Below are 25,714 nucleotides of genomic sequence, written 5' to 3'. Positions count from 1 at the left end.
GTGTTAGCTACCTAATAGATATATATGGTTTGCATTAGCGGCTGCCTAGGCTTACCATTTCCTCTCGGGCGATCAGTATCCCCTTCCTAATGTGCCTTTTTAATACACATGACAGGAATGGTCATGTTTTTTTGGCACTACCAACAACTGTGACCACCGCGAAAAGCATCGTTTTTTTCATAGCTGCCCTTTCAAACCTAAGAACCCGGTCATATTACCGCTTGCTATGACCTTTCTCTTTAAAATGCAGACATCGCTAGTTTTCTGCCAGTGATTACGGCATTCCAATATTGCCGAAAATGCTGCAAAAACCTGGCAATACTGGAGAGAGAAAAATATTGAGCACTGCAATGAGCGCACCCTTTCAATGTTTGTATTGCTTGAAACACTTCAGGTCAAGAATTCATCCCACCGAAGCAAAAAGGACCAAATGGCATTGGCCATGGATTCAGATTAGTCGTGCCCATTCTTGAGAGAAACTTCATACCCATCATGGGTTCGATATATTTCTTCTTAAGATATTTCATCAGCCCAACCAACTGAGAAGTATTGCAGTTTATTTGTCACAAAATCAAATACACGTGTAAAGAGTATATGAGAAAAGCTGACAGCAGGTATAGTTTATGAACACGGTAAATGTTTTAATAATGCAAAAAAACAAATGTTTCAGCCCTAACGTCGCACGAAACACACAGAAGGATTAAAAAAAGTCAGCGTAAACCTTAAAACTAACGCCCAAATCTTGACGAGTACAAACGTTCGAGCGTTTGCTCGTGTACTGATTGTATTATATCACTGTTACGTTGTTACATATTACAGGAACGGTTACAGGAACTGCAAGATGAACGGCGATGTTACAGGAACGGCAAGACGTTTAGACGTTTTATCAAAGCAGATATACTCATCAGATTCAACAGCATAGGCACTGGAGCTTGATCAGTTCCATTCCTGAAAAGAGTACAAGGTGAAGCTTTTTACATCTCTAGCATGCATTTGGAAACGTGAGTTGTATGTTTGCAAGTCGCGCTTCTGATGTGCCATGCTAAGATTATTGAACGTGCCCTACAGCTGTGTTTCTCAAATTAGGTATATTGAGGTGAACTATGGGCGAAAACGCCCCACAGCAAAACACGGAGCATTTCCCTGGCACTGTGGTCATTGCGGTTACGATATACGACTGCTGCGCAGTTAAAAATTGACTTATAATACTTTTATCACAAACACTGCCCTGCAGTCATAGGCGAGAGTCGCTGACAGGCGTGTTGATAATAACTGTATAAAAAATGTCCTCGCCTCGTGGCACACGTCGCACACACATCGTAATCACTTCCTATCCGAAAATCCATAGCTCGACATCTGGCCGAAAGATGACGTCCGTCCAAACACGTCAGCTCCGGCAGGGTTCGGTCCTGCGCCCGTAGCACCCAGAACGCCTGCGGCAGCGTTTTCAACCGCTTTCTGTATGTTCACGAGTCCCGGGTTGAAGAGACCTGCTCCGAATGGCAAGGGCAGGTTTCCGGGTCCGGGAAATCCGTGATTGCCCGGCGGTGCGAAGGGGTTGTTGGGGATGGAGGGTAGGCCGAATGACCCGGCGCCCTGCGATGGTTGTGGCGGATAATTTACGACCCCCCTACGACCCTGGCCTTCGGGTAACGGCATCGAGTTCTGGAAGCCGCCTGGGTGGCCGCCCAAGGCGTTCGTCGGGGGACTTCCGATGATAATGCCGCCTCCCACCCGCGGTGCGTTGCTCTGGCGTGGGTTTGAGGGCGGATAATTAGTGCCAGTGCCTTGCTGCGGAGAGGCAACGACCGGCGGATGGCCAATGATGATCCCGCCTTGAATTCTTCCGGGTACGTTGTTCGGATTCGAAGACTGCGCTGGGTTTTGTGTAGGGCTTGGCCCATGCGAGTGTGGTGTCGCTGACTGGTTCGGGTTGTACCCGGGTGAATCGTTGTCGGTATGAGCTGCAGTCACCGGGGTTGGGTATGGTGAGACCCCCTGATGATTCCAGGGCACGGAGTCTCCGTTATTAGAGTTGCGGTTCGGAAATCCGACGCGGTGGTCATCATCAAAACCATTAGGCTCGCGTGGCTCATTGGGGACTGAAAAGAATTGAGGAAAAGATACGGAGTATTGCAATTATCATGTGAAGGGTGCAGGGGTTTTCTGCACACTTTTTCATGAACACCACTGAGGTAAAATACCAAGCGAACCTGCGAGGTCACAGCGCTAGCTTTTCTGGCAAAACCGTACATAAATTTTCAAGTGTTTCTTTGATTTTCCTTCGCTAACGAAGTGTTCATTCATGGTCGAAGTAGCCGGTTTGTGAAATATTACGGTAACCGATAGTTACACTGCGTGTTCCTGAAATGAGATATAACACGCCTGCAATTGCAGCGTCCATATTTCTTTCCACACTTTTCCGCACTGTCATTACACTCACCAAGATACCCGTGTTCATTCACCCAAAAACGAGATTGAAAGAACACAGCACGCCAGTGGCGAAGATAGACATACAATATGATTGAAAAACTTTGCTCTTCACTGGGACATTGCAGAATGCAGGCATGTCGCTTTGCTTTGCGTGATGTCAGGTCAAGGTAAAAGTTCTGATTGAGATCCCATGTCGCGCACCGTTATTTCTAGAATATACCACTGTAAAATCCGTGACTGGTTCATTCAGATGCACTCTAAAAAAAGACCCACAAGAAGTTTTGCCTACGCAAGTTTATGAGCAGGCTGTGTCTTCAGAGGTAACTAGAAATTATTATCTTCAGCTTATATCCACTCGTTTATTGGTGCAACAGAAATGTAACCAACCAGTAGCGCAAATATTTATCCTCTGATGCCACTAAACGACATAAAAATACATGGACTTCGAAAAACGTTGGAGACGAAGTAAAGAATCTGTTAAGCAAGTATACATGGGTGTCTGATGGGCATACACTAGAAGCATTTCGTGGCCAGATATTGTAACACTGAACACGCTGATTTGCCATGTTCTAGCTGCATTTCGAAGGTTAACAAAATGGTTAAAAAGTCCTTCCTTTAAAAGAATTCGTGCTGGAAAGGATGAATTATAATAGAGTTTTCTTCTCGCGTGCTCAGCAAAGCAAGTAAGACGATGTAAAAACTGCGGCATGCTCTTTTTAAGATTATTCTTTGTGCTGTTCGGTTTGCAAACAAATCTCCTCTTGTGTCATCACAAGAAATCCCAATACATCAATCACAATCAGATATTTCGCAATAAATCATTTCCTTTTTTTCTTTCTTCGGCTGGAGACACGAGCACTGAAAGCGAAGTGCATAGAAAACCAATGAAGGCGTGCCCACGCAAGGTTCGTGACCCAAGGGGCACAAGCAACGGCTGAGCCGGCGGCTTCTTCGTTGTCTGAAAGCAAGGGCGCCTTACATTGACCTGACGCCCTTTTACACAACTAGCATCCAAACACGTCCGGCAGTAGTTGCTACCAACTTCCTCCGCACGGACAAACCTAAGGTAAGGAACGATGGTGGGTCATAGCGAAAAGGTGATTTTCACATTCGGAACGCCACTGAGAGGCAAGGGTATCACTCTCTCCCCGACCCCTTGCCTTCATTTTTCCACGAGGGGTACTGGGTATATAGAGAAGAATTGTAGAAGCTGTTTCTCGGAGTTTCGCGGAGTCAGCGTTGGCCCTAAGGGGATCATTTTAAAATTACTAGTGCTGCAGTGATTCAACGGTTCCAGAGGTTATACTTGGTGGTTTTTACGTAGATTTGAAGCTTTTGCAGAAGAATGGCGAGCAGCTGTTCTTTCAAGAGTAAATACGAAACCACCGCTGCATTTTGCCTTTCTAAGCGAAATTCCGACTGACTGCGAACCGGTCCCCCCATGTCCTGTCTGTTTATTATTCAACGCAGTGGCTGGTCGCTACATGGTGAAAAGGCATTTGGTGTTTCAAAAAACAGAAATGAACCGCTGCGACCTTCCGGTCTGCTATTCTGAGCCCGCGGGGAAAAACCCCCAGATGCGCACACGAGCAGGGGAAATCCGCCGCTCCGAAAGAAAAAAAAATCCTCACAAAAAAAAAACAGATTCATCATGTGGCGCCACGGTTGTTTACCTTAGTATTCCAGCTTCAACAAATAAAAACCTGGTAAACATGTTAGCGCGTGGACGTGCCATACGATGTGTGAAGACAAAAGCGCAGCGGTATAAGTCGACGGAAATGGCCGGGCCTTTTTAGTTTGAGAAATCGGAGGTGTTGACTCGAGTCGTGTCTTTCTTGTCCACGTTAGGGGCTGCGGTTTAGAATGGAAGCTGGAGGAGTAGAGGGGTTAATTAAATACCGTTTGGCCTAGGTCTGTCGCTTGGCGCTGACGGTCGACCCATGGAAGAACCTCCACCGGATTGGCTTGGTGAATTTCCAGAAGATTGGTTCGGCCTTGAGTTTTGTGCCTTTGCAACAGAACCTGATTGAGGAATACAAGTATTGAGGCATAATGCGGCCTAATTAAAAGGCAGGCTACAATTAATGTTTTCCCCACGAGACGGGGCGAGTGTACACCAAGCGGAATGGAACGCAATGCGGAAGATACCTAAAGGAAGTGGGAACGTCAACTGCCTGTGATAAAGGTAACAAGCTGGCAAATTATTTCATATTGGAGCATAAAAAGGGGTCATCATAACGCCACTAATTGCAGTGTATTTGAAACAGCAGCGTCATATTTACAGCCTTTGAGCCAATGAGGTGTAAATGTCCGTCACGTTTAATTTGATGGAGTTGTAGTGTAACGTGACATTTTTTTCAAATAAGACAATAAGGTCACTGCAGACATGCAGTGCTCATTCAAGTTTAATCACGATCCAGTATACCCGTATTCGTATTTTCAGTTTTGATTTCTTCACTTACGTTGCAGCGTTCTGGACAGCTAAGGTATTTGTAGTTACACTTCACATCTGGGGAACCTACTGCCCCTAAAGGCCTTGTCTGAGAGCAAATCTTTAATGCCCCTTAATCTGATGAAACATTTAATTTTAAGAAAGCTCCTCTCCTTGGTAGCTTTGCGGGGAAAACGTGCTGCCATTCATAAGGCAGCCGGTTAGGTTAACGCGCGTGGAGGCCCTACTTCTCATAAAACTGGTGTGTGCTGTATGAGTTGGCACTGCACGTAGGCAACCGTACCCTTCCTTATGACTTACCTAACAACCCAAGCGTGGCTTAAATCAGGGGGCTAACCCATGATATCGATTTTTTCCAAAAGCTCAACTCTCCGATGAGATCCCGATAACATTCGCCGCACTCCTGTTGTATTGTCTGCTGCCATCTGTGAGATGAGACGTTGGCCATGGAAACTGAGTAGAGCCTGATATTTTTCAGACGACCGGTAAACCGTACGCAAAAATGTGGCTTGAAAGATTTTTGTTCTAATGCACCATTTAAAAATTTTTACAACCGAAAGCTTTGAGCAAAACGCTACAACAATTTTAAGAATCGTCTAATAGTGCGCAAGAGTTCTCACGCCACTTCTCCGGTTTCCCAACAATACTTTCTTTGGTGTCACTGCAGGATATGTCAACCAATCCAGCATTTTTTTTTTTCGTTTTAATTTTTCCTACAGACAGGGTAGTGCGCGAACTGAATTAGATAGATTTTTGGCATTTTGTGAGTTCGTTTTCAGCGTTGGCATTCTGTGTATACATATTTGGTCCCCGAGCTCATCCTGTGAGAGTACTGGATTATATTCCTTCGTGATTTCATTGGTTGATTAACAATATTTATTAATTTGTTTTTGTTTTCTTTGTCATTCTATGGAGCCGCTATGTTCAGTAGACCTTCGCGATCTCGTTACTTTATTTTCGTTTTCGTTGTTATTTTTATCTTCTGTTTCTTTTCCCGCAAGGACAGTGGCTGCCAGATTTGTCGGTTACCAGCCATATTAGGTAATTTTTATTTCGTTTGATTATAGACATTTATTTTATTTAGAATCACTTACTTTTACACTATTATAAGAATACATGTCCTCACTTCTGTAATTACGCTTTTCTGCAGATGCACACGATTACACTGTTCGCATTGTGAAACTCGGCCAAGAATGTTCACTCATTCAATCTGCGAGCATGTGCACCTGTTACCTCGCCGTTTACCTCGAACAAAATAATAGGCTTGACAACCTACAGCATGGTTTCCGCGAGAACTTTTCCCAGTAACGCAGCTGCTGGAAACCGTTCATGACCTCGCATCAGCCATAGACAGGCAACGGCAAGTTGATATCATTTACCTCGATTTAAAAAAGGCATTTGATCGTGTTTTGCATCCTAAACTTCTTTTGAAATTAAAACCCATTTTACAAAACGATTCATTACTTTCGTGGTTAGAAGCATCTCTCTTATATCGGGAACACGGCGTTTATATTGACGACGTAAATTCCAAATCTGCAGTAGTTCAATCTGGAGTCCCTCAAGAATCCGTGTTAGGGCCTCTTTTGTTTCTAGGTTTGATTAACGATATCGCTAGCAACATACCAATAAAAGTTAAGTTATTTGCCGATGATTGTGAGCTATACCATGAAGTCGAATCTGCTAACGATCAAGAAATCTTAAACGTGTCACTGAACAATATACCGGAATGGTGAGTGAAGTGGTAAATGTCTATTAATCTAAAAAAACTGTTTCAATGACTATAGCCCGTAAAAAACATCCACTGAATTTTCGATATCATGTCGGTAATTGCTTTTTAGATGCAGTGTCCAGTTACAAATACTTAGGCGTTGTTTTCACTTCTGATTTACGCTGGAATGAGCATACGACGTATATCACAAATAAGGCAATGAAAAAGCTCGGCGATTTAAGACGAACATTGGGAAATTCAACGAAGGAAGTGAAATTACTAGCCTACAAAACATACATTAGACCCGTACTAGAATATGCCGCGCCGGTATGGGACCCGTATACGCGAACGAACATCGACAAACTAGAAAGAGTGCAGAAAAAAGCCGTCACATTTATTTTAAATTCTTATAGCTGGCGCATATCCCCATCAAGTCTCGTTCAGGCCGCAAACTTAGAAAAATTAGAAAGGCGACGTCACCGCGACAGGCTAAAGTTGTTCTATTTAATATACCATGATAAACTTGGCATAGACAAAGCAAACTACCTCACAATGACCGATCGCCGCCCGACGCGCTCATATCACGCGAAAAAAGTTACAGATTTTTCTTGTCGTACAAACGTATTTAAACATTCCTTCTTTCCTCAAACAGTCGCTAGATGGAATTCCTTACCTCAGGGTACGGTCGAATGCCCTACTGTGGAGATATTCATGAAAAACCTCTCTATTTAAGTTGCTGTCTCATTTTTTCGTTTAACTTCTTCCTTAAGGGTAAATTTAATACTGCTGTGTGCTAATCGCTGCTTCTGATTTTCATGTTCTCTGTACCGTAGTGGTTTCTTATCTGTAAACGGTGCCTTTAAAAACAGTTGTGCGCGTATCGTGTTCTGTTTTATGTGAACATTGTTGCCGTTTTTCTTTTCAGTGATGTGTAAACGTTTTTCTCCGAGTACATTTTTTTAAGCTATTCCTTGTATAACAATTTTTGTCATTGTGACGTGGTTTCCAAATTGCAAATAGTTTTATTGGCTCACTCTTCTGCAGTGTCGTGTTAAGTGTCATGCGCGTAAAATTCTGTGCAGGTATGCGCTTTCTCTATTGTGTTTTCTTTTGTTTTCTATTTTTCTTTGACAAATGTTGTCAATGTGTGTCGTGTCATTTCTTCTGTGTTGTATTGATATGTGCCCATTTAACTATTGCGTCCTTGTGAATGTAAACCTGTAATCCCACCCTGCCCAAGGCCTGGCTCTCAGGCTGGCAGTATTCAATAAATAAATCATCCCCATCCCGACAATCATCAGCTGCTGATCCCGACTGCAGGAGGAAGCTCCACCTACTTGCCTCCTAATTTGTGCATCTCAGCCGCGTCTTCTGTCTTTTCCACGTCTCATCGCTATCCGTGTTTTACCACATGCCTACTTGCATGATTCGCCTGCTAACTGTTCTCCCCATCGCAGTAGTCGGCTCAATTCCACCTCTCCCTTGCAATTTAGTCCAGGATGTCACCTAAATGAGTTTCCCTTCTAATATATGACATTGGTTTCCTATTACTTACCCTTGCATCTATCACACAAACTTTTCAATGCTGCTTTGGGCTGTGTGTTTAAGGGATTAAAGCAAATGATTTGACAAATAGTCAAACAAAAAACGTGTTAGAATATCTGAAACTTCACATAGTTATTGTACACTGAACTTCTCTAAAGCTTTACCTGGATATCCTTCACTCCTAGGCCTCTATACCCTAGGAAACACGAAATTCAAAACAAAACCACCCCGTTCTCACAGTGAGGTAGTTTAAACACAGTAAGCTCTGGTGCCTTGTTTGGAAGCGTGTGCAGATGCCAAGCAAAAGTGTAATGTAGGCGGCCCAGAAAAACTTTAGAAGCCCGGTTTTTCACCGTGTTAGTTTCATATTCTTCCGATGTCCAACGTTTAAAAGATTTAATTGCACTTTGTTTTCTTTATGCTGATTTCTCTAAGGCCGGCACTAATTTCGGCTTACCAGTAAGGCCGATGCGCCTTTGGTAAGAAATAATATGTTTGGTTACATGTCGTCATCTGGTGTCTACATAGCTACATTTATGCTGGTATTTCTGGGTAGCGCTTCGAACTGGATCTGGAGAATACTTATGCCCGCGTTGTAACGTATATGCTAGTAATGCTAGGGAGATACGACGACTTTTGTTTTAGGCCGCTTGCTACAATACTTCTTCACAATTGAGAGTAAAATATACAACTGTTTATGCTCTATTTTTATGCTAAGCTTTTTTTTTTATACTCGCAAGCGCTGAACAATTAAAAGTCATATGCCTCTGCTTAACCATAATGACAAATTGAATGACAAATGTCTGCTACCAAGAGGGTAAATGGGACCAAATCGGTCGACATAGGCATGATAGCGCGCAAAAATGTGTTCCGTGCTGAGTAATCGGCCAATGCAAAGTATCGCAATGCTCCGACCACATTTTACGAGTCAAATTGTATGCTTGGACGAAATTATCCTACGTCGACGTTTTGACTGCAATGAGTCCTCATTCAAGATAGTTTCAGTGAAGCAGACCCATGGGTAAATTTGTAGCGTGAGCTACACTGGCCCAGAATGAGCAGTTCCGCGTAGCTCCTGGAGAGCCGTACTGCGCATGCGCGAGGAGCAGTGACGTCTCACTGCGCACAGCTGGCGCGCCGGAGCCGCCGCCGCCGCGAATGGATTGGATTGGAATGATTTGGATTGAAATAAATTGAATTGGATTTGAAACCGTTTTAGCAGCAGTAAGCACGATAATCAGCTAATCCTATACAACCAGGAAACCTAAGAATAACCAGCTGAATCACGCTACGTATATCCTGGCATAGCCGAGCTAAGCCACGGCTAATTTTTTTTTTTAATTTTCATTCAAATGTTTTCGTTTGCGCATTTTCTACGGTCGTAGGGGGAGGTCGCATCAACAATAAAAGGAAAAAATTTCCAGTACCTTTTTTCGCCTATCTTGATGGACATCACATCTAATTCCTGCCCGCGGTGCCTAGCTATTTTTTGAAAGGTAATCACTACCTAATGAGAACCGCTAATATTTGTAGTAACGTCTTCATTGCTTTGTTTCTTCCACTTGAGGAGTCAACTTTCATTTATACCCTCTTCCTCCCACAGGTGTGCTCCAAGCCCACTAAATAAGTCTTGGCAATTTTTGTCAAGGAACAGTAGTACTACTGTGTCAGAGCTCAGAGTAAATACGGGCAGCCTATTTGTTCGATTCTCGCTAGTTTTACTTTTCATAAATAGTTTTGCTTTTCATAAATTCACTAAATTATTTCGAAAGTACAGAAAAGTAGAACTACAGGTATTCGAAAGAGAAGCAACGCGGTGCTTTCATAAGAGATCTCTTCTCGAAAGGGTTCTTAGGAGTGACATGTAACAATAGCTTCATGTCCGGATGTATACTCATTAAAGAATGAATTTATGATTGCACGGTCATGCATGATTCTATAGGCACCGAACAGTCGAGTTTCCGGGGCGAACACAGCGCCAGCCACGCCAGACCCGCGCCACTCTTGGTTGGTCTAGCCGCGCTGACCGCCGTCAGCCCCCGCGAACGTGACTTCGCAAAAGCCTGTCGCATAAGGCTAGTGGCGCGCATACGGGCAAGCTACTGCAACGATGGCAGACAGGAATGTTATAGAAGGGGGAAGCGACCCAGATAACACCAGCGTCATTTATTTTCCCCTATCCGTAGGGCTGGAGAGGGGGATATTATCTGCCGTGCGGGGCTCCTCAAGGAGCAAACAAAGAGCCATAAAAAGTAGGCAACACGGTGTGCGCGATACACACACTTGTAATCGAAATCATGCATTCAACATCGGCATTCGATTTCCAGCACCCTTGACTTCGTATTGGAAGATGCGTTCCATTTATTAACGCCACCGCTTCCGATATATTCAAACAATTGTGAATTTTATATTGTAGCAAATGTCCAGTACCATGTTAAGATCAGACCACTATGAAAAACCCATGGGGTTCAGTCAGTAGCTGTGCAGTCAGCAACGGATTTCGACAGCTGCATGTACTCGCACGGATCGACTACCACACTGAAACATCGCGCAACGTCTGATATCGTAATGGCAAACAACACATCCTCTTTAGGGGACTTGAAAACCTAAAGTTCTGTTTACTTCGAACCAAAACATGTAGATCTTCGGAAAGTTGTGCGGAAAATTGTGAAGATGTGCAAGCTATCCTCCATATGCGTTTCCCTTTTGGGCGTTCCGCCGAGTCGTTTCCATCGGCCAGCCGATACGCGAGCTCAACCGAGTAAATGCGTCATCATTCGTCTCCAATTTGTAGCGGAATTAATGTAAAATAGCGTAATTTATCTTAAACATTAACGGTGCTAGTAATAGTGTTCACAGGGCTGCGCAAAAGAGGTACGGGCCCCAGTAACGAATGTGCCAGTGCGCGGTGACCGACCCAGTCTTTCACCAATCTCCCAAACCTGGCGCTGGGTGCTGCGGCCTACTCTGTCCGGTGCCTATACCGCATTTTTTCCCAAGGGTGCGATGGGAGACCTTGTTGCCTAGCCACGACCTGACGATCCAGCTCGCGCTGGCAGCCAGGGGCCAGCAGCTAATAGACGCATATGGGACTCGAGAAGAGGGTTCCACCCCATCCGGTGCCTGCGTGCACTAGCCAATACCTCATTGGACTCAATAAAAGTTGATTCTCTCTCTCCCCCCCCCCCCAAGGGTGATCACTCACCGCAAGCATGCATACATGTTTGCAGTGAGTGAGTGAGTGAGTGAGTGAGTGAGTGAGTGAGTGAGTGAGTGAGTGAGTGAGTGAGTGAGTGAGTGAGTGAGTGAGTGAGTGAGTGAGTGAGTGAGTGAGTGAGTGAGTGAGTGAGTGAGTGAGTGAGTTCAGCAACGCAGGTGCTTCTGCATACATTGGCCAGATTCAGAAAAAAGAGTGAAAAGAGAAAGTAGTAGCAAGGGCCATTGAGGATTAGGGGGGCCTACCAGTAGAGGAAGGGCTCCAGCTGCTAGAGTCCGGCCTAAGCCCGTCCTCTGAGTAGGGCCTTGCAGTAGTCGTAAACCGAGGCATATGTACGTCCCGGGCAGGCATCGATAAACCGGCACCGCTTCCTCGCATGCCGGGTCGGGCGGCTGCAGAAGACGTCCGGTTCGAGGCCGCGCCACCGTGCTCCCTTTTCCGCAAAACGGATACCGGCTTGCCGCCGACGATGCGGCCCACGATGTACCCAGCGTCGTGCTCGGTGGTCGTTTCGGCCTCCTGCTCGAGCCGCTCGACTCTTGGCTCCTCCGGTGCTTGTCGCGGAATCGCCGACACTGTAGCAGCGATCACCAGAAGGACCAGCCATGCGTGGGCCTGTGCAGTCGAAAGTAACATCAATGATCACATGCAGCACATGGAACGATAGACTATGGGCCGTATTCTGAGCCCCTCCCCCCCTCTGCCGAGGGGAGGATTCCGCAATTCTTATGCATGGAAAATAGATTTCAAGGACCTCCTCGACAGGAGGCTGTAGTGGGGGACGGACTCCGAATACCAGGGTACATATCCACAGCACCTCACACTGTCACACTTGCCTTCCCCTGAGTAGGAGGAGGAGAAGGGATCATTAGTCCTCGACTACGTTTGTGCGTTCTCGTGAGCTCCCCCAGTAATCAGCGCGTTTCACCGTTCGTTGTTCTCAAAGGTGCTAATGTTTCTTTTCGGAGTTTTGAGGGGGTGGCTCCTGATAAAGTGTTCCTCATAACAATACCTCAAAAAAAAAAAAAAAAAGGTCCTGGAAGCAATGGCCGAAGCAAAAAGCGGGCGCGCGTTGGGTCTTTTATTCCCTTCAGCTGCTTTTCGTTACCATACGACTCACTGTCCGGCCCGATAAGACACAAGCCGGTCACTTGCATCAAAGGGGACCCATGCCAACATGAGATCAAGCTCATGTGGTGGAAGCTGAAGGACCAGGAGTTCATACGGTACTCTCGCAGAGCGTGACGCTATGGAGGGCGGAGGGTAGACGAACCACAACGTGCCCCGCGGAAATTAATAACCGCGCTATTTTATCCTATTCGGTTCATGTAGGTTTTCCTTACTAGCCACATGCGACAATTTTTTTTGTGGGGCCCATATGTGGCGGGCTTGGATATTCTTAATATTTTTCCATGGGACGATTGTTTCATTGGTGCGCAAACCCACTCGTGCTTGCTGTAGAGAGTCTTCGGGCTTGTTTCGCGGCACCTAATGAAAGGCAAACACCTTCATCATCTCACTGCTGTTGAGTTCCCTTATATAAGTAATTCTTACACAGACTGGATTGTATTGGAATCTGTGGTTGCGAAGGACCGTTTGTAGGGAAATTAAAAAAAAAGACCAACACAATTGCGGCCCAATTTTGGGAAGTGCATTTCTAACCAGTGACGTCATATTTGCGTGAAACAGGTCACTGACAAAAAACAATTTTTTGCATGTTTCCAGTTAACGCGCAGATTCCTTTGTTCAAAATTTAAAGGGACCCTGCAACACTTGCCATCGACTACTAGTAATGTATTTTGGGATAAAGTCTATTGTCCCAGAAATCTCCTCCCGCAAGAATTAGGAAAATCCGTTCACAATTAACGAAACTACGCGCGATGAGAAATCGCGCATAATCGTTCCCTCTCAACTCGACCGCGAACAACGCGACGGAAGCTGCGCGCTCTCTCCCGGAGAGGGGGGCGGCTCGCGGCGTTCTGTTCGGCGGTCTTCGATATATCACATGCCGGGTAGTTTTCTCCTTTTCTCCGCAACGCGGAGGGGCCTATTTCCGGTCTGGTGCCACAAAAAAGCAGGCATACGTGCCTGCTCGCAAGTGCGCGCTCGGGCTGGTAGGGCGTTTTTGAAGCAATAAACGTTTGTAGTCGAGTGGTCCCGTTGAAAGGAAAGTATTTAGCTCATCACTCAAGCTCCGCGCGCACTCAAAACACAAAAGAAACCGCAATACTGTGCCTACAGGGTCAGGCATAGAAGAGGTTCGTACACAGCGATGACGACGACGGAAATGGGAGAATCTAGCCGCGAAGTTGACCAGTGACAGCCGATCGGGCAGCCATGGCCTATGTGACGTCCCTTAGGCCATGCCAGGGGTTGCATAATGAGGACAACTGAAGAGAGAGCGGTTGGTTTTTCCGCGTCTTTCACATGGATTTGCGCGCTCACCGCTTCACGTGCACGTGTAATATTTGGCTCAGGTATTCCTGGCACTATAATCTAAACGTCGCGCAGGTTTACTTGCACTGCTCAAAGAGTGTTGCAGGGTCACTTTAAATAACGGCGCGAGAAAAGCAAACCGCCTATGGGAGAGGTCTGAACAAAAGTGTTTTTGGCGTTGAGCTAATCACGAGGTGGCGTTCCGGCTGTCGCTTTTAAGACACTTCCTCAAGGCAGAATTACAGGAACAAAAGCTTTTAATTGCGCCTTCTTTGTTCTCCCTTTGGGGAAAACCTGTGTGCCGGCACTTGATAAACCGCTGTCTGCGTAATACTGCCAAAACACATTTGATCACAGGCAGGATGGCATTCCATTTTCAAGCGGGACTTCATCCTGCCCCTTTTAAACAGGGATTTTCCATTCGTCTGAAACATCTGCGGCTGTTTCAATGCAAACAGCCCGGAGGGCACCACGCTGCCACTTCTCTACGCTCGTAGTTGTCTTTCGCCTGGTCAGAGTTGTTGGTTCACAATTTACGCGATGCAAATTAATTGCTTGTACATCGGTTCAGAAATGCCTCCTAAAGAGCAGAACATTTGGCTTGCAACCCAGCTATATTTTGTTCCCGCAGGCGTCATGACCACACATTTTTTATTCGTTAAAGTAGAGCCAGAAAATTACTAGAGTGTGGCGTAGAAAATGCATACCCTCTCGCACATCCTAACCAACCACGATTTTGATTTTTTTTCGCCGGCGCTTCCAAAAGGGAAAAAAAGAAGCGTCGAACTGCCTACTCCTTCTGGGTCCAGTTAGAAGCGCCAGACAGCAGCTTTAACCACGTACGAGCACCGCTGTTCATTCGACGCAAGTAGCCGGCGCTCATTTCCTCGTGAGATAGCTAGCGCCCAGCAATAAATTATCAGCCTTAACATCCCTGAGCAACAGGCTATTTTTTTCCGCATATCGAAACTTGCCACACGACCACGGCACGCTCGGAACACGTGGCGTAAAATCCTGCGTTTGGACGGGGACTCGGCCGACAGGCTGGCCCCTGCGACTCAGACCTGACGCCGCCGCCGCCGCCGCCACGTATTTCCAGTTCGCAGAACGACCATCCAATTATCGTTTCCGACGTGCATTTCGCACCATTACACGAGCGGCGGCCGCTGGCGCGAGGTTTATCACGACTTGCCGGCTGCGCTTTGGTGCCCGCTTCTTTCCGCCCCAGCCGGAACGAGAGAAGTATAATGACGCGCGATAAAATGAAACTCGGCTGTCTACGCACCGTCTCCGTTGCTACTCCATTAAGATCGCCGGTCTAGCGTCCATGGTCACCACTTACGGGCGTCCCAGCTCGTCGGAAAAAGCACCCAGTGTTTGTTTGCGTAGTGTCTGGCCTGTGAGCTAGCGAACAAACATGCTCAAAGGCACGCGAATCGGCTAGTCGGGGGAGCATTCGGATTCTGACAGTGTGAGTTGCGGTTTACTTGGGCGGCCATAAAAATGCAGGGTTTTTCTACTGATCAGTCGTTTAGCACATTTATCCCAGGTGTATTGAACTACAAGGAGTGAGAGGTTTAGTGAACAACAGAATCCGAGCCGGCAAAAAAAAACGAACCCAGCACAGGTAGGGGCTTATAAATCCGCAGTATATATTCCACTTTTGTTCTGAAACCTCAAGAGGCAGCAAGTGCAAGTTATGTTAGCGCCAAATTTTTCGTGCCTTGGCGAAATAGAAAACAATGTCGACTTCGGCGCTCTTATGTGGCCTTGGTGTGAGCGTGCTAGTCGTAAGCTTTCGGTTGGGTAATAGTCTTGGAGAGGCGGCAGTGATCTCACAACTTTTAAAAAAGGGGTGACAAGGCAGATTTGGAAGTGAAGTGAGCACAACAGGAAAATTAGTCGTTACAAAGTAACACCTGCACGATTTCTTCCGACTTTCACGGCGTTATTTTTCCGTCAATTAATATATGAATATGCCACGACAATCTGCCGACTCAACGGCTTCTAAAGTAGCTTTATTGGCAACACCTCAAGGATTTCAAAAACTGCAGTACCGCTATGTTGCTCACTTCTCCTGTGATTTCACACAAAGACGAAAGCAGCAGTTTCCATTGCAGCCTTAAGTGTCACCTCCCAGGCAGCCGGGGGTTTTAATGGAAAATCGTAGACAAGAAGGATTTAATATTCCGTTGCAAGAAAAAAAAAAGCTTCTTTGCTGCGGAAGTTTGAAAAATTGTCTAATAGGGTAATTTCAATGACAAAAAATATGCGTACGAGTGCGGTGGGGCTTTTCTGAACGTTTTCGTTTCCTATGCTTTCGCTCCGCTTCATTGAAAAACGAATAGTGAAATTAACGCGATGTACAGAAACGGGACCGTTCGAATGAGCAATCCCATAGCTCTAAGTCAAATGACATGCGTGTCCTGAAATGGAAAACATATTAACCATAAGCTTATGAGACGAGTGATCGCGATGTGAGCAATGCGATAAGCATTTATTTTAGAGCACTGAAATACTGTTTTAAATCCTCTCCATTGAAAAGTTTTGTACATAAGATGTAGTCTGAGTATCATTGTTCTGCTGTAGTCGACGTGAAACTTCAGCTTCGACGAAAAAACACAGGACGCAGGAAAAAAAATACGGACCCAATGGAAGAAATCACCGGAAGTAGGAACACTACGTCGGAAGCAGGAAAAACACTACGTCGTGTTTTTTGTTGTTGTTGTTCAAGCTGAAGTTTCAAGTAGATATGAACCAACTCGCCCAAACTGGTTATCGCCGACCAAAGGTTTAGTTAAAGGCTAAAAATTCGTTTCGCCTTCCATAAGAAAGCCTTGTTCACTGCGCGGAAAGGCGAGAAGCTCGAAGCTTTTAATTAAGAAGTGCGTCGAAGTAATCGCCCCAGGCATCTTGCATACCTAGGCGGGAGATTGCCTACATTGTGGTTCAGGGTTTTTTTCGTAGTTCGAATCATCAGGTACTCAAGATGTCGGCGTGAGCGCCATTTCCTTTTCCTGGCGATAACTGACGCTTCGTCCCAGCCTATCTTGTGTGTCGTGCCTTCCACGTGTTCCGCAAGCGCATTCGACGCAATTTTCTTGTTTTTCCCGTCATTCTTGTGTTCACGCAATCTTCTTTCGAAGTTGCCGCTCTCGCCAATGTCGCAATAGTCGCAGTCGGCACAGGGAATTTTGTACACCACCCGAGAGAACTTCTCTTTGTTGATTCCATCCTTGACAGCCACCAGCTCGTGCCTCAGCTTGCGCGCGGGGACGTGAGCGACGTGCACATCGTACGAGCGCAAAACCCTAGCCAAAGACTCCCTCACGCCCGGCATGTAAGGGATCGCCGCTCGGCTTCGGCAAGGAGGACAAGCGGGGTCTGATGGGCGTGATGGCTGTCGTAGCACGGAGTGCACGAAATGCTTAGGGTAGCCGCAATCGCCGAGTTCTCTGCGCACTTGGCGTAGATCAGCAGCCTCGTCTTCTGGCCGTGAGCAGAGGTTCATGGAGCGTTGGGTAAGGGAAGCCATGACAGAGCACTTATGACAGGCTGTATGAACGGAATTAAAATGGAGGTAACGTCCACTGTGGGTTTCTTTTCGGTAAACCTTGAACGAAAGGCGATCGCCACGATGTTCAACCAACACGTCCAGGAAAGGAAGACGGCCTGCAGCCTCCTCCTCGACAGTGAATTGAATAGATTCCTCCATGCCGTTCATGTGTTCTGTAAAGGCAGTTAGTCAGTCCCTTTTGATGATGCAGAAACAATCGTCGATGTACCGCAGAAAGATCTTGGGTCGTGGTTCGAATGAAGACAGTACGCGCGTTTCCAATGCTTCCATGGTAAGGTTGGCGGTTGTCACTGAGATAGATGCACCCATGGCTGTGCCATTAGACCTGCTTGTAGATCGCCCCCAGGGAAAGATAATAAGTGTTCTCGAGGCAGAACGGCAACAGCTTCAGCAGATCTGGTTCTTCGATGGGGGTTCTTTCACCCAAACCGTCGTCATGTTGCAGGGCAGTCCGACAAACCTCCACCGCCAAATCCACGGGTATGCTGGCAAACAGTGACTTCACATCAAAGGACACCATTATGTCGGCGTCGTCCACCGTGACGTCGCGCACCTTTTCAATAAAATCGGAGGAGTTGCGCATGAAAGTAGAACACTTTTCAACGAGTGCTGCAAAAACTTTGTGTATAAGGGTGAACGTGTGAAGTCAACTATCGGTCGCATCGGGACGTTCGGCTTGTGGATCTTCGGGAGGCCGTATAAAGCGGGTGCTGAGCCGTTGTGGCAGAGGAGCTTGAAGTGCAGCGACTTGTGTTGGGGGGGGAACCAACCGGAAAACGTCAATCAAGAGGGTTTGCAAGCCTCGTTCCACTTTGAGGGTAGGGTCCCGTTTTAGCTTCGCGTACGTGCTGTCGTCCTGCAGGAGATCAGACATTTTTTCAACGTAGTCCTCGCTATTCAAAATGACGGCCGCATTTCCTTTGTCAGAGGGAAGTATTACAATGTCCATTTTACTGCGCAGGCTCCTGACCGCATCACGTTCCTCGGCAAGAAGAGGGGTCCGAGGATGCCGTGGTAGCTTGGCTAGAATGCCGACTGCGCGAGTTCGAGCCTCGTCTCGGCGGCTGTTCTCAACCTGTCCAATAGCCTGCTCGACCGCACAGATAAGCTTTCTTGCGTCCGGCGCAGGGCCCGCGTTGAAGTTCAACCCGAGCTCAAGCACAGCGATTTCAGCCGGATTTGGACTGTACGAAGACAGGTTGTGAACAGTCGAAGTGGAACGGTCGGGCGTAACAACACGTTCGCGAGGCAGCAGTCTCATTACTTGTTTTGATGCGACAGCCCTTGCTGGCGGGACTGGAGGCTCACCTTGTAGTTCGCATGTAACTGGATGCTGGGTACTGGGGAAGTCATCGGAACACTGATGCTCGAGACGCCGCCGAGCGAAGAAAACTTGATTCTGCAAATGCCTGACGGAGTCCTTGCATTCCAGGATCCTGGCCTGAAGTAGTTGCCGCTCTGCTCTTGAAACCACGCTGTGACCAAAGGGCGTATTCACGGGACGCAGAAGACGAAGGGACCTCGGAATATGGTTCCTGGCCTTGCAGACAAGGTTAAAATCCAAATGTGCTTTGAACGCTGAGGAACGCATGGATAGCGAAACGTATCGGCGCACTTCAGTGATGAACGGTTGGCCTTACGACCGTCGTAACGTAATGAAATCTAAGGTTTGACAAAATCTCGTTTGGTCGGGTGAAAGATTCATAGTTGAAGAAACTTTCACCCGACCAGACGAGATTTCGTAAAACCTTAGATTTCAACTCACCCAAACCCAAGCAATTCTAGTGTAGTCGACGTGGATTTCACGAGGTTTTTTCATGAAAAGGGTTAGAACTCTCGTTCAATTTATACCTTGCTTCGTAGTTCATTTTTTCCCGTTGGTACTTCTTATAATGCTGCAGGCGTATGACATTGACATATATGCGACAGCTCATATGGAAAGGAAGACGAGAGCGTAAAACTGAAAGGCTAACTCAACTTGCACAGCAGAAGGGACGTAATGTACGCCACCCGAGTTCTGCATATCTTCGCAATTGGGGCAAAATCCCGCAAGGTAATTGTGTTGGACGAATGAAAGATATGCAAAGCCGAGTAATACAGATAGCCAATGGGGCTTAACAGTAGTTGATCGTCCAGTTTTTCCCCGACGCATACCCCGTTGCTTCTACAATGCGCTTCGATTCCACACAAGCAAATGGTACGCAAGTACTCCAGCATGCAGGGAGTCCTAGCAACAACGGCGTCCATAGCAACGCGAGGCATCACACATCAACGGCTGTAACACATCGTGCCCATTTGATCAGAGTGGTTAAAAATTACATGCTCATTCCCCCCTAACTACCCCGGCGTGCGCAGCAACACACTACCTTCCAGAATATTTTGGAAATTTTTTGAAGGGACGTCATAGAAGCTTTAACTGACGTCATGCTTCTATACACATCGTTATTTTACTGTACGCTAGAAATCCGCTAGGACTGCGCACAGCACGCCACCCATATTAAGTGCTGGGCGATCTGGTTGCTTAAGAATGTTTTATGTGAAAAATTCACCGGATGCTCTTCATTGTGCAGCTTAGGAATCTTTCCGGAATATTTTTCGTATAACTTCAAACGTTCTTTCCTACTCGTCAAGCACTTTCGTTTGTACGTAAGCGGCCAGTCTGTGGGACACTCGGTTAAGTTCGCAGTAGAACGAGGTGAGGAGGGCAGTTAACGAGGACGACTGGTGGTGAAAAATATGCAGCTGGTGCGGCATCACCCACTACCATAAGTGTGTGTAACATTGCAGAAGGTAGCACGCAAAGCACGCCGAGCGGAATTTAAAACCCTGTGATTCAATGGGTATGCCACGTAGAGACCGTCATTGCTGGGTGATATCAGCCCATCGGGGATTGCTGTTGACGCCGAAGTTTGGCAGAGGCATTGCATGCTGGGAAGGGGGGCATAACTTTCGTAGTTGGGTTTGGATTGGAGTGGCATAGGCACTGCTATTACGTCGCAGATAGGCTGGAAGCTATTCGGCGAAAAAGCTACATGTGATATCATGATTATTCTGCGTTTCATACGTTGCACGTGCACAAACTTGCCTCGCGACATAAGGAAAACACAAAACGACACAAATACCGCCGCTCGCACCTGTCGTTGTAAATGTTCGGCCTCGTATGCTAGCGCTCTACCCATTTGTGTACTTAATTCATGAACAAACTCGTTCAGCAACACCTTTAGTCAATGAACGCTCTTCTAAAACTATCGGAGGGATTTTTTTAAAAAATGAAGTGTGGTGTGGAGATTGAGTTGTCGAAGTTAACATTCTTTCAAAGCAACAATATGAACGAAACGTACATTTGCTTGCATTGCGGATGGATTACCGGAGGCAGCAGGGTCCTCCTGAGTGCTGACAAATGTGAGAACAACAGCTGGCGCATTGCGAGATAAAGCGCAGTAAGGAGAAAGCAATAAGCAACAAAAAAAGCGCCCTCTTGGAACAATTGTGAACGTATGTGAGTATTTTTATAACAAAATGAAATGAAAACAGAGAAAAAATGAAGGAAAAGTCAACTATCGAATATCGCGCGACGTCCCACCCGTAGGAGCTCTGCATTTCAGAAGACAGCCTGGAATAGGGCTGTCCGGATCACCCACATTTGATCCCGAATAAAGTTACTCTCGCTCTGTCTCTCATTCGCGAAAAATGAACCTTCATTCTTTAAGTTTTCAGCTTGTTTCTATTTTTCTTCAGCTTCCCGCTTTGGTGTGTGAGTGACGTTTAGAAATACAATCGACACTGGCAACATCTCCTCAGTCATTATGTGCAAGCAGCAGAACAATTTAGTGAGAATGCATTCAACAAAACTGTGCGAGAGAGACCAAAGTCTTACAGGGACAACGATTTTCGTCTCTCGCGCTACATTTTGTTTGAGTCAAAGAAGCCCAGCCCTTGATGTGCGGAAAAAACCGAGCATGCAACCAAATTTCGAAGAATGCCTAAAATCATTGCCCAGAACTCCTCACGTAGGCAGCTAAACTAACCTGCAACGGGAACGCATTTGGGGGTAGCTTGCATGTGCATGAAAATCATGTTCACATTGCCTCAGACAAAATAAAACTGGCCCTGCACTTCCCAAAGAGCGCATGCATAAAGTACATGCCTACATACATACATATACACATACACACACACACACACACATGCCGTCGTCCGCTCTTGTTGAGACGTTCATTGGGTGCGTATTATCAAGGGGCGTAAGCACAGATGCGACTATCAGCCACCATTGTGACATCCGCGCACCGCTGGCCGCGGAAATCCCTCAAGGGCGCGCTGAGGTTACAGCATCCGCTTCCTGGCGTGCACGGATGTGTGCCGGGCAGGATAAATCAAACTGAGCACCCGCACACAAGGAGACCCAACGTAGGACCAAAGAGAAAGAAAAGGCGAAAACAACGGGCGCATACTCTTACCATGGGTCGTTTGGTGCGAAGACCTTCGAAGAAGTAGTTCCCGGTCATTTCTTCCCCCGCTGTCGAAGTCCGCTCGGTGCAGGCGGGACTTATTTTGTCTCGAAGAGCGCGCAGCTAGTGGCGGCACGCGCAGCAGCAGTAAACAGCAACGGCGGCCGCAGGGGCAGAGCGACGGTCCTCCCGACCTTCGCACCACATTAGCCGGAAAAATCTTCGTCCATTAGAGACAGCACTTCCTCCTTTAAACGATTCCCCTTATCTACCTCCTCCTCGAGCGCGTTCCTTTGCCGGCGAAGGCGCTGCAGGACCCCGATGCCGCGTCATGCACCGGCGCCGGGCAACCGTTGGTCCACACTCGGAAGCGAGCCGGAGGGATTTCTTCTGGTTAAAGCGCCAGGAATTCACCGCGCGCCCACACCGCTGTCGGAAAGCGAGCAAACTGGCGTTCACAAAGGAGAGAGGGGGGGACGGCTGACCGGCGGGCAGATACAACGGGCCGGTCAGAAGCGGCGAGGTGTTTCCCCAAATTGACGCAACCGATTTGACGCCCCGACTGTAGCTCGCCCCAGTCGCCCTCTCTGCACGTTCGGATGCGTCCGCGTGCACTTTCTGCACTTGCTCCCGTTTCACCATAAACCGGATGCGCTGCTCCTCCTGGGTCGCTGCGAGCCACCGTCGCTGGCGTCCCCGTCACGATTGCGGAGTTTGTGCCTCCCCGTCGGCTACAGCGCCCGTGACCCGGTACTGCGCGGCTGAACTGACGCAGTGTTCTCTTGAGGGTATCTCTCATGCACGACTGGCGAAAACAGGGACGGCGAGCGAACTGCCGCGTCGCGTTCACGATCCTCTGATGTGACGCACGTCGTGTTGCGACGGCGGCTGTCAGCAGCAGGAGGCACTGAAGACGCGGCGCACGCGTTCCTTCCGGACAGTTGCTCTGACAGTGCGAGAGTTCGTCGACGGAGCTTTCGAACGCCGTCTCGCTATATAGCTTGCGCATCCGCGCTCAAATCGGTTCCACGAAAATGGCTGGCACCGCCATGCCCGGTCAGGTCTCGAGGAGAGGACGTCCCATCGCGCGGCGGGCCGACCCCTCTGACGTTGCGAGCCGTCGTCAGCGCGCTTGGTTCGTGTGTGTTTCGCCCATAAAAGCGAATGTTATTAAAGGCGATTTGCTACACGCTGGTGGTAGCACTTATTTTAGTTTGTCGTTTGCCGTGAAAAGCCTCTCTCGTGCCTGGGCTCAGTTGATGAATCTCGGAAGCACCGTGAAATGACTTGTTTACTAGCGGTGCGCTGAGAGGCCTGGCGCCACAAATGAACTACTAGGCGATCTCTGGGGATCGTTTATACCTGCCTTTCCCGGCACTTGTGAGGTCTTTTCGCCCCTGATCGGCTGATTCATAGCCACGTGGTTGTTTCTAAGAGTAGTGCAAATCGTATTTCTAATCACGTGTCTAGAAGTGCTCGTGCTAGGCACGGTTGGGGGATGTTTACCCAAGTAAACACGCCTCTATAAGCTCCGCCGCTATCCTGCTTGGGTCACCGCAGTGGAAATTTCTAGAGTGCAAAATTGAATTCCTGAAGGACTCAACGATTTTGAAAAGTGTGTGTTGATTCAGCAGCATTAGCCATCAGTGGGACATACATTTGTTGAAATATTACTTGTAACCGTACATTTTGCATTTGTTACATTTCAAGGACTCAACGACTTCGAAGAGTGTGTTTTCATCCACCTGATTAAAGCATCAGTGCGACATAAATTTGTTGAAATATTACTTGTAATCGTAGATTTTGCATTCGTTACATTTCATGGCACATAGCCTACCCATTAAACGCTAGATTACCCATTAGGCTAGATCCAAACAACCGAATCATCGATATGTTCGTTACATCAAATATTCTTTCTACCTTAGAGCTAATTCTAGTTTTTTGTATTGCTACACTGTCCCTTTGTTCACTGTTATGCGACTCGCGGAAGTAAAAAAAAATCAGTTTGAAAAGAAAATGTTCTAAATAAACGATATGGTACCTGGAGATGTAAAAAATGCTTAACAAATAGGTTGTTCGTCAACAACTTTCAAGTGTATCCCTCAGCGTGTTGCTCGTATTTCGATAGAACTCACGCCACAACTTGAACACAATTTGTCGCACGTGCTGCCCCTCCAACTTCCGCTCATTTTCATTTACCAAGTAAAACTGTTGCATCCAGACGATTGACGTTCGGATGGCTGTAAACCTTGAAACGTGACCGCGCTCGTTGCACGTGGTTTTGTGCACGCACGAAGGCAACCACTGAGCCGCTCGGCTCCATCACAGTGGGAAAAAAACCCTCGGGAAAAATACCCAAGCCGTCCTGACCTGGCAGACGATGACAGGAAATGAAAAACCAAAGATCGAGCTCTATCTGCGTTTGCAGCCTCCACTCTGTGACTTCGTCACTTGTGCCCTTCATTCCAGTCTACTGACTAATTCGGCACTACACTCGGGCCTTAGCAAGTGATGTAAAAGACCGCCAATGTAGCAAGGCTGAACGTGAGAGTACACGTAGTTCCAAGCAAATGAACAAATAAAGGCGTTTTGGGGTTTTTTTATTTTGTGTGTATGGGTGTGTAATGGGCAGTGAACCAAGCAACGCGTATGACCTGCCAGGTTTCAGCAGAGATCGAAATCCCACAAAACTTCAATGGATTCTACTGAAGTGCAGTTTCTCTTCCAGCATGATATATTTACCCCACGAGGAATCAGTGCGTACTCGAATACGTCGTGTAGTCCCTTCGCCACGCAAGCTTTACCCTCGTCCTCAAGCCTTCCGCATTAAAGCACCCTCTCAGGCCGAAAATAATAGAACACTACCGGGGTGCAATACTGCAGCTCAAAAAGGCACCGGTACTCTCTCCCAGCAAAGGGGCTGCATTTGTTCTTATTAATATCGATTGCGCTGCGTGATTGCAAGTTCTTGAGGAGGATTGTGTGCTCGATTGCGATTTAGAGGTGCCGTCAGAAGTAATTGGAGCAGGGAAGCTCTGGCCGAACCGCATAGGAGCGAGCGCCGTATAGCTACACCGGCGGTAAACGAAGGGAGCAGAACACGCGTGCGCGCCTGGCGACGGTGATAGCCTATCTATACTTCTCAATCCACATCTTTTAGCGCAGCTTCAAACGTTGTTCGCAGCATGCTGGTTTTCGCGATGGCGCTGATAGCAGTGGCGGCATCTGGGGCGGTATTCCCGTGTTTTGTCCCTTTTGTGTCCCTTTCAAAAGTGTCCCTTTTGAGCGAGCCGTGATTGGCTAGCAGCGAACACCCGGATGTGACGCCATGCAAGCACGGCGGAGCTATGAGCCGTGGCTACTCGGAGCAGACGATTTGGAGCAGACGATTTTTTATCGCAGTTCGCTCGCGGAACAATAAACACATAAAAGATACTCTGATACGGTTTCACTTCTTTAAAATGCGTTTGCAAGAACAGTTACGCTATTTGAATAAAAGGCCCACTGCTTAACTGGAAGTACGTCACGATGAAAGGGACGCAAAAGGGACGTTTTCGAAAGGGACAGTTACGAGAATACCGCCCCTGGTAGCGTCGCTCATGCACTTTCAGCGCACGCGAGCTGCTGGAGAAGCGTCGCAATCGCAGGGATCTGAAGTGACAATTTTTCTTTTTCTAATATTTTTCGGTGGTTCTGATATCACCGCCATCGCTGAGGCCAGCATACTGCTAACAATGCTCGTAGCCGCGTCAAAAGAAGTGAGTTCAGAAGTATAGATGGGCTGCCGTTTTCGGCAGGCACGCATGTGTGTTCTGCTCTTTTAGTTTGCCGCCAGTGCAGCTACACGGTGCTCCTATGCGGTTTGGCCACAGCTCCCGTGCTCCAATCGCTTCTGACG

The 25,714-nt window shown here is 47.3% G+C and overlaps 1 protein-coding gene across 2 annotated transcripts; it reads right to left on the bottom strand.

Moving 5' to 3' along the window:
• Positions 1-540: 540 nt before the first annotated feature.
• On the bottom strand, positions 541-22,850 carry LOC144178971 (uncharacterized). 2 transcript variants are annotated; one of them, XM_077707118.1, is made up of 4 exons: positions 21,826-22,850; positions 11,601-11,970; positions 4,333-4,455; positions 541-2,102 (listed from the first exon to the last, which is right to left on the bottom strand). In XM_077707118.1, exons 1-4 carry the CDS (start codon positions 21,871-21,873, stop codon positions 1,324-1,326), a joined length of 1,320 nt encoding a protein of 439 aa, XP_077563244.1. In that variant the 5' UTR covers positions 21,874-22,850; the 3' UTR covers positions 541-1,323. The 2 variants fall into 2 exon arrangements, with proteins under 2 accessions (XP_077563244.1, XP_077563250.1); XM_077707124.1 differs by lacking the exon at positions 4,333-4,455 and having other exon boundaries at positions 21,826-22,839.
• Positions 22,851-25,714: the final 2,864 nt, after the last annotated feature.

This window comes from Haemaphysalis longicornis, unplaced genomic scaffold (genome assembly GCF_048455015.1).
Source record: "Haemaphysalis longicornis isolate Haplotype H1 unplaced genomic scaffold, Haemaphysalis longicornis Haplotype H1 scaffold_1, whole genome shotgun sequence".
Lineage (NCBI taxonomy): Eukaryota > Metazoa > Arthropoda > Arachnida > Ixodida > Ixodidae > Haemaphysalis > Haemaphysalis longicornis.
This window is presented reverse-complemented; position numbering and strand designations above follow the sequence as displayed.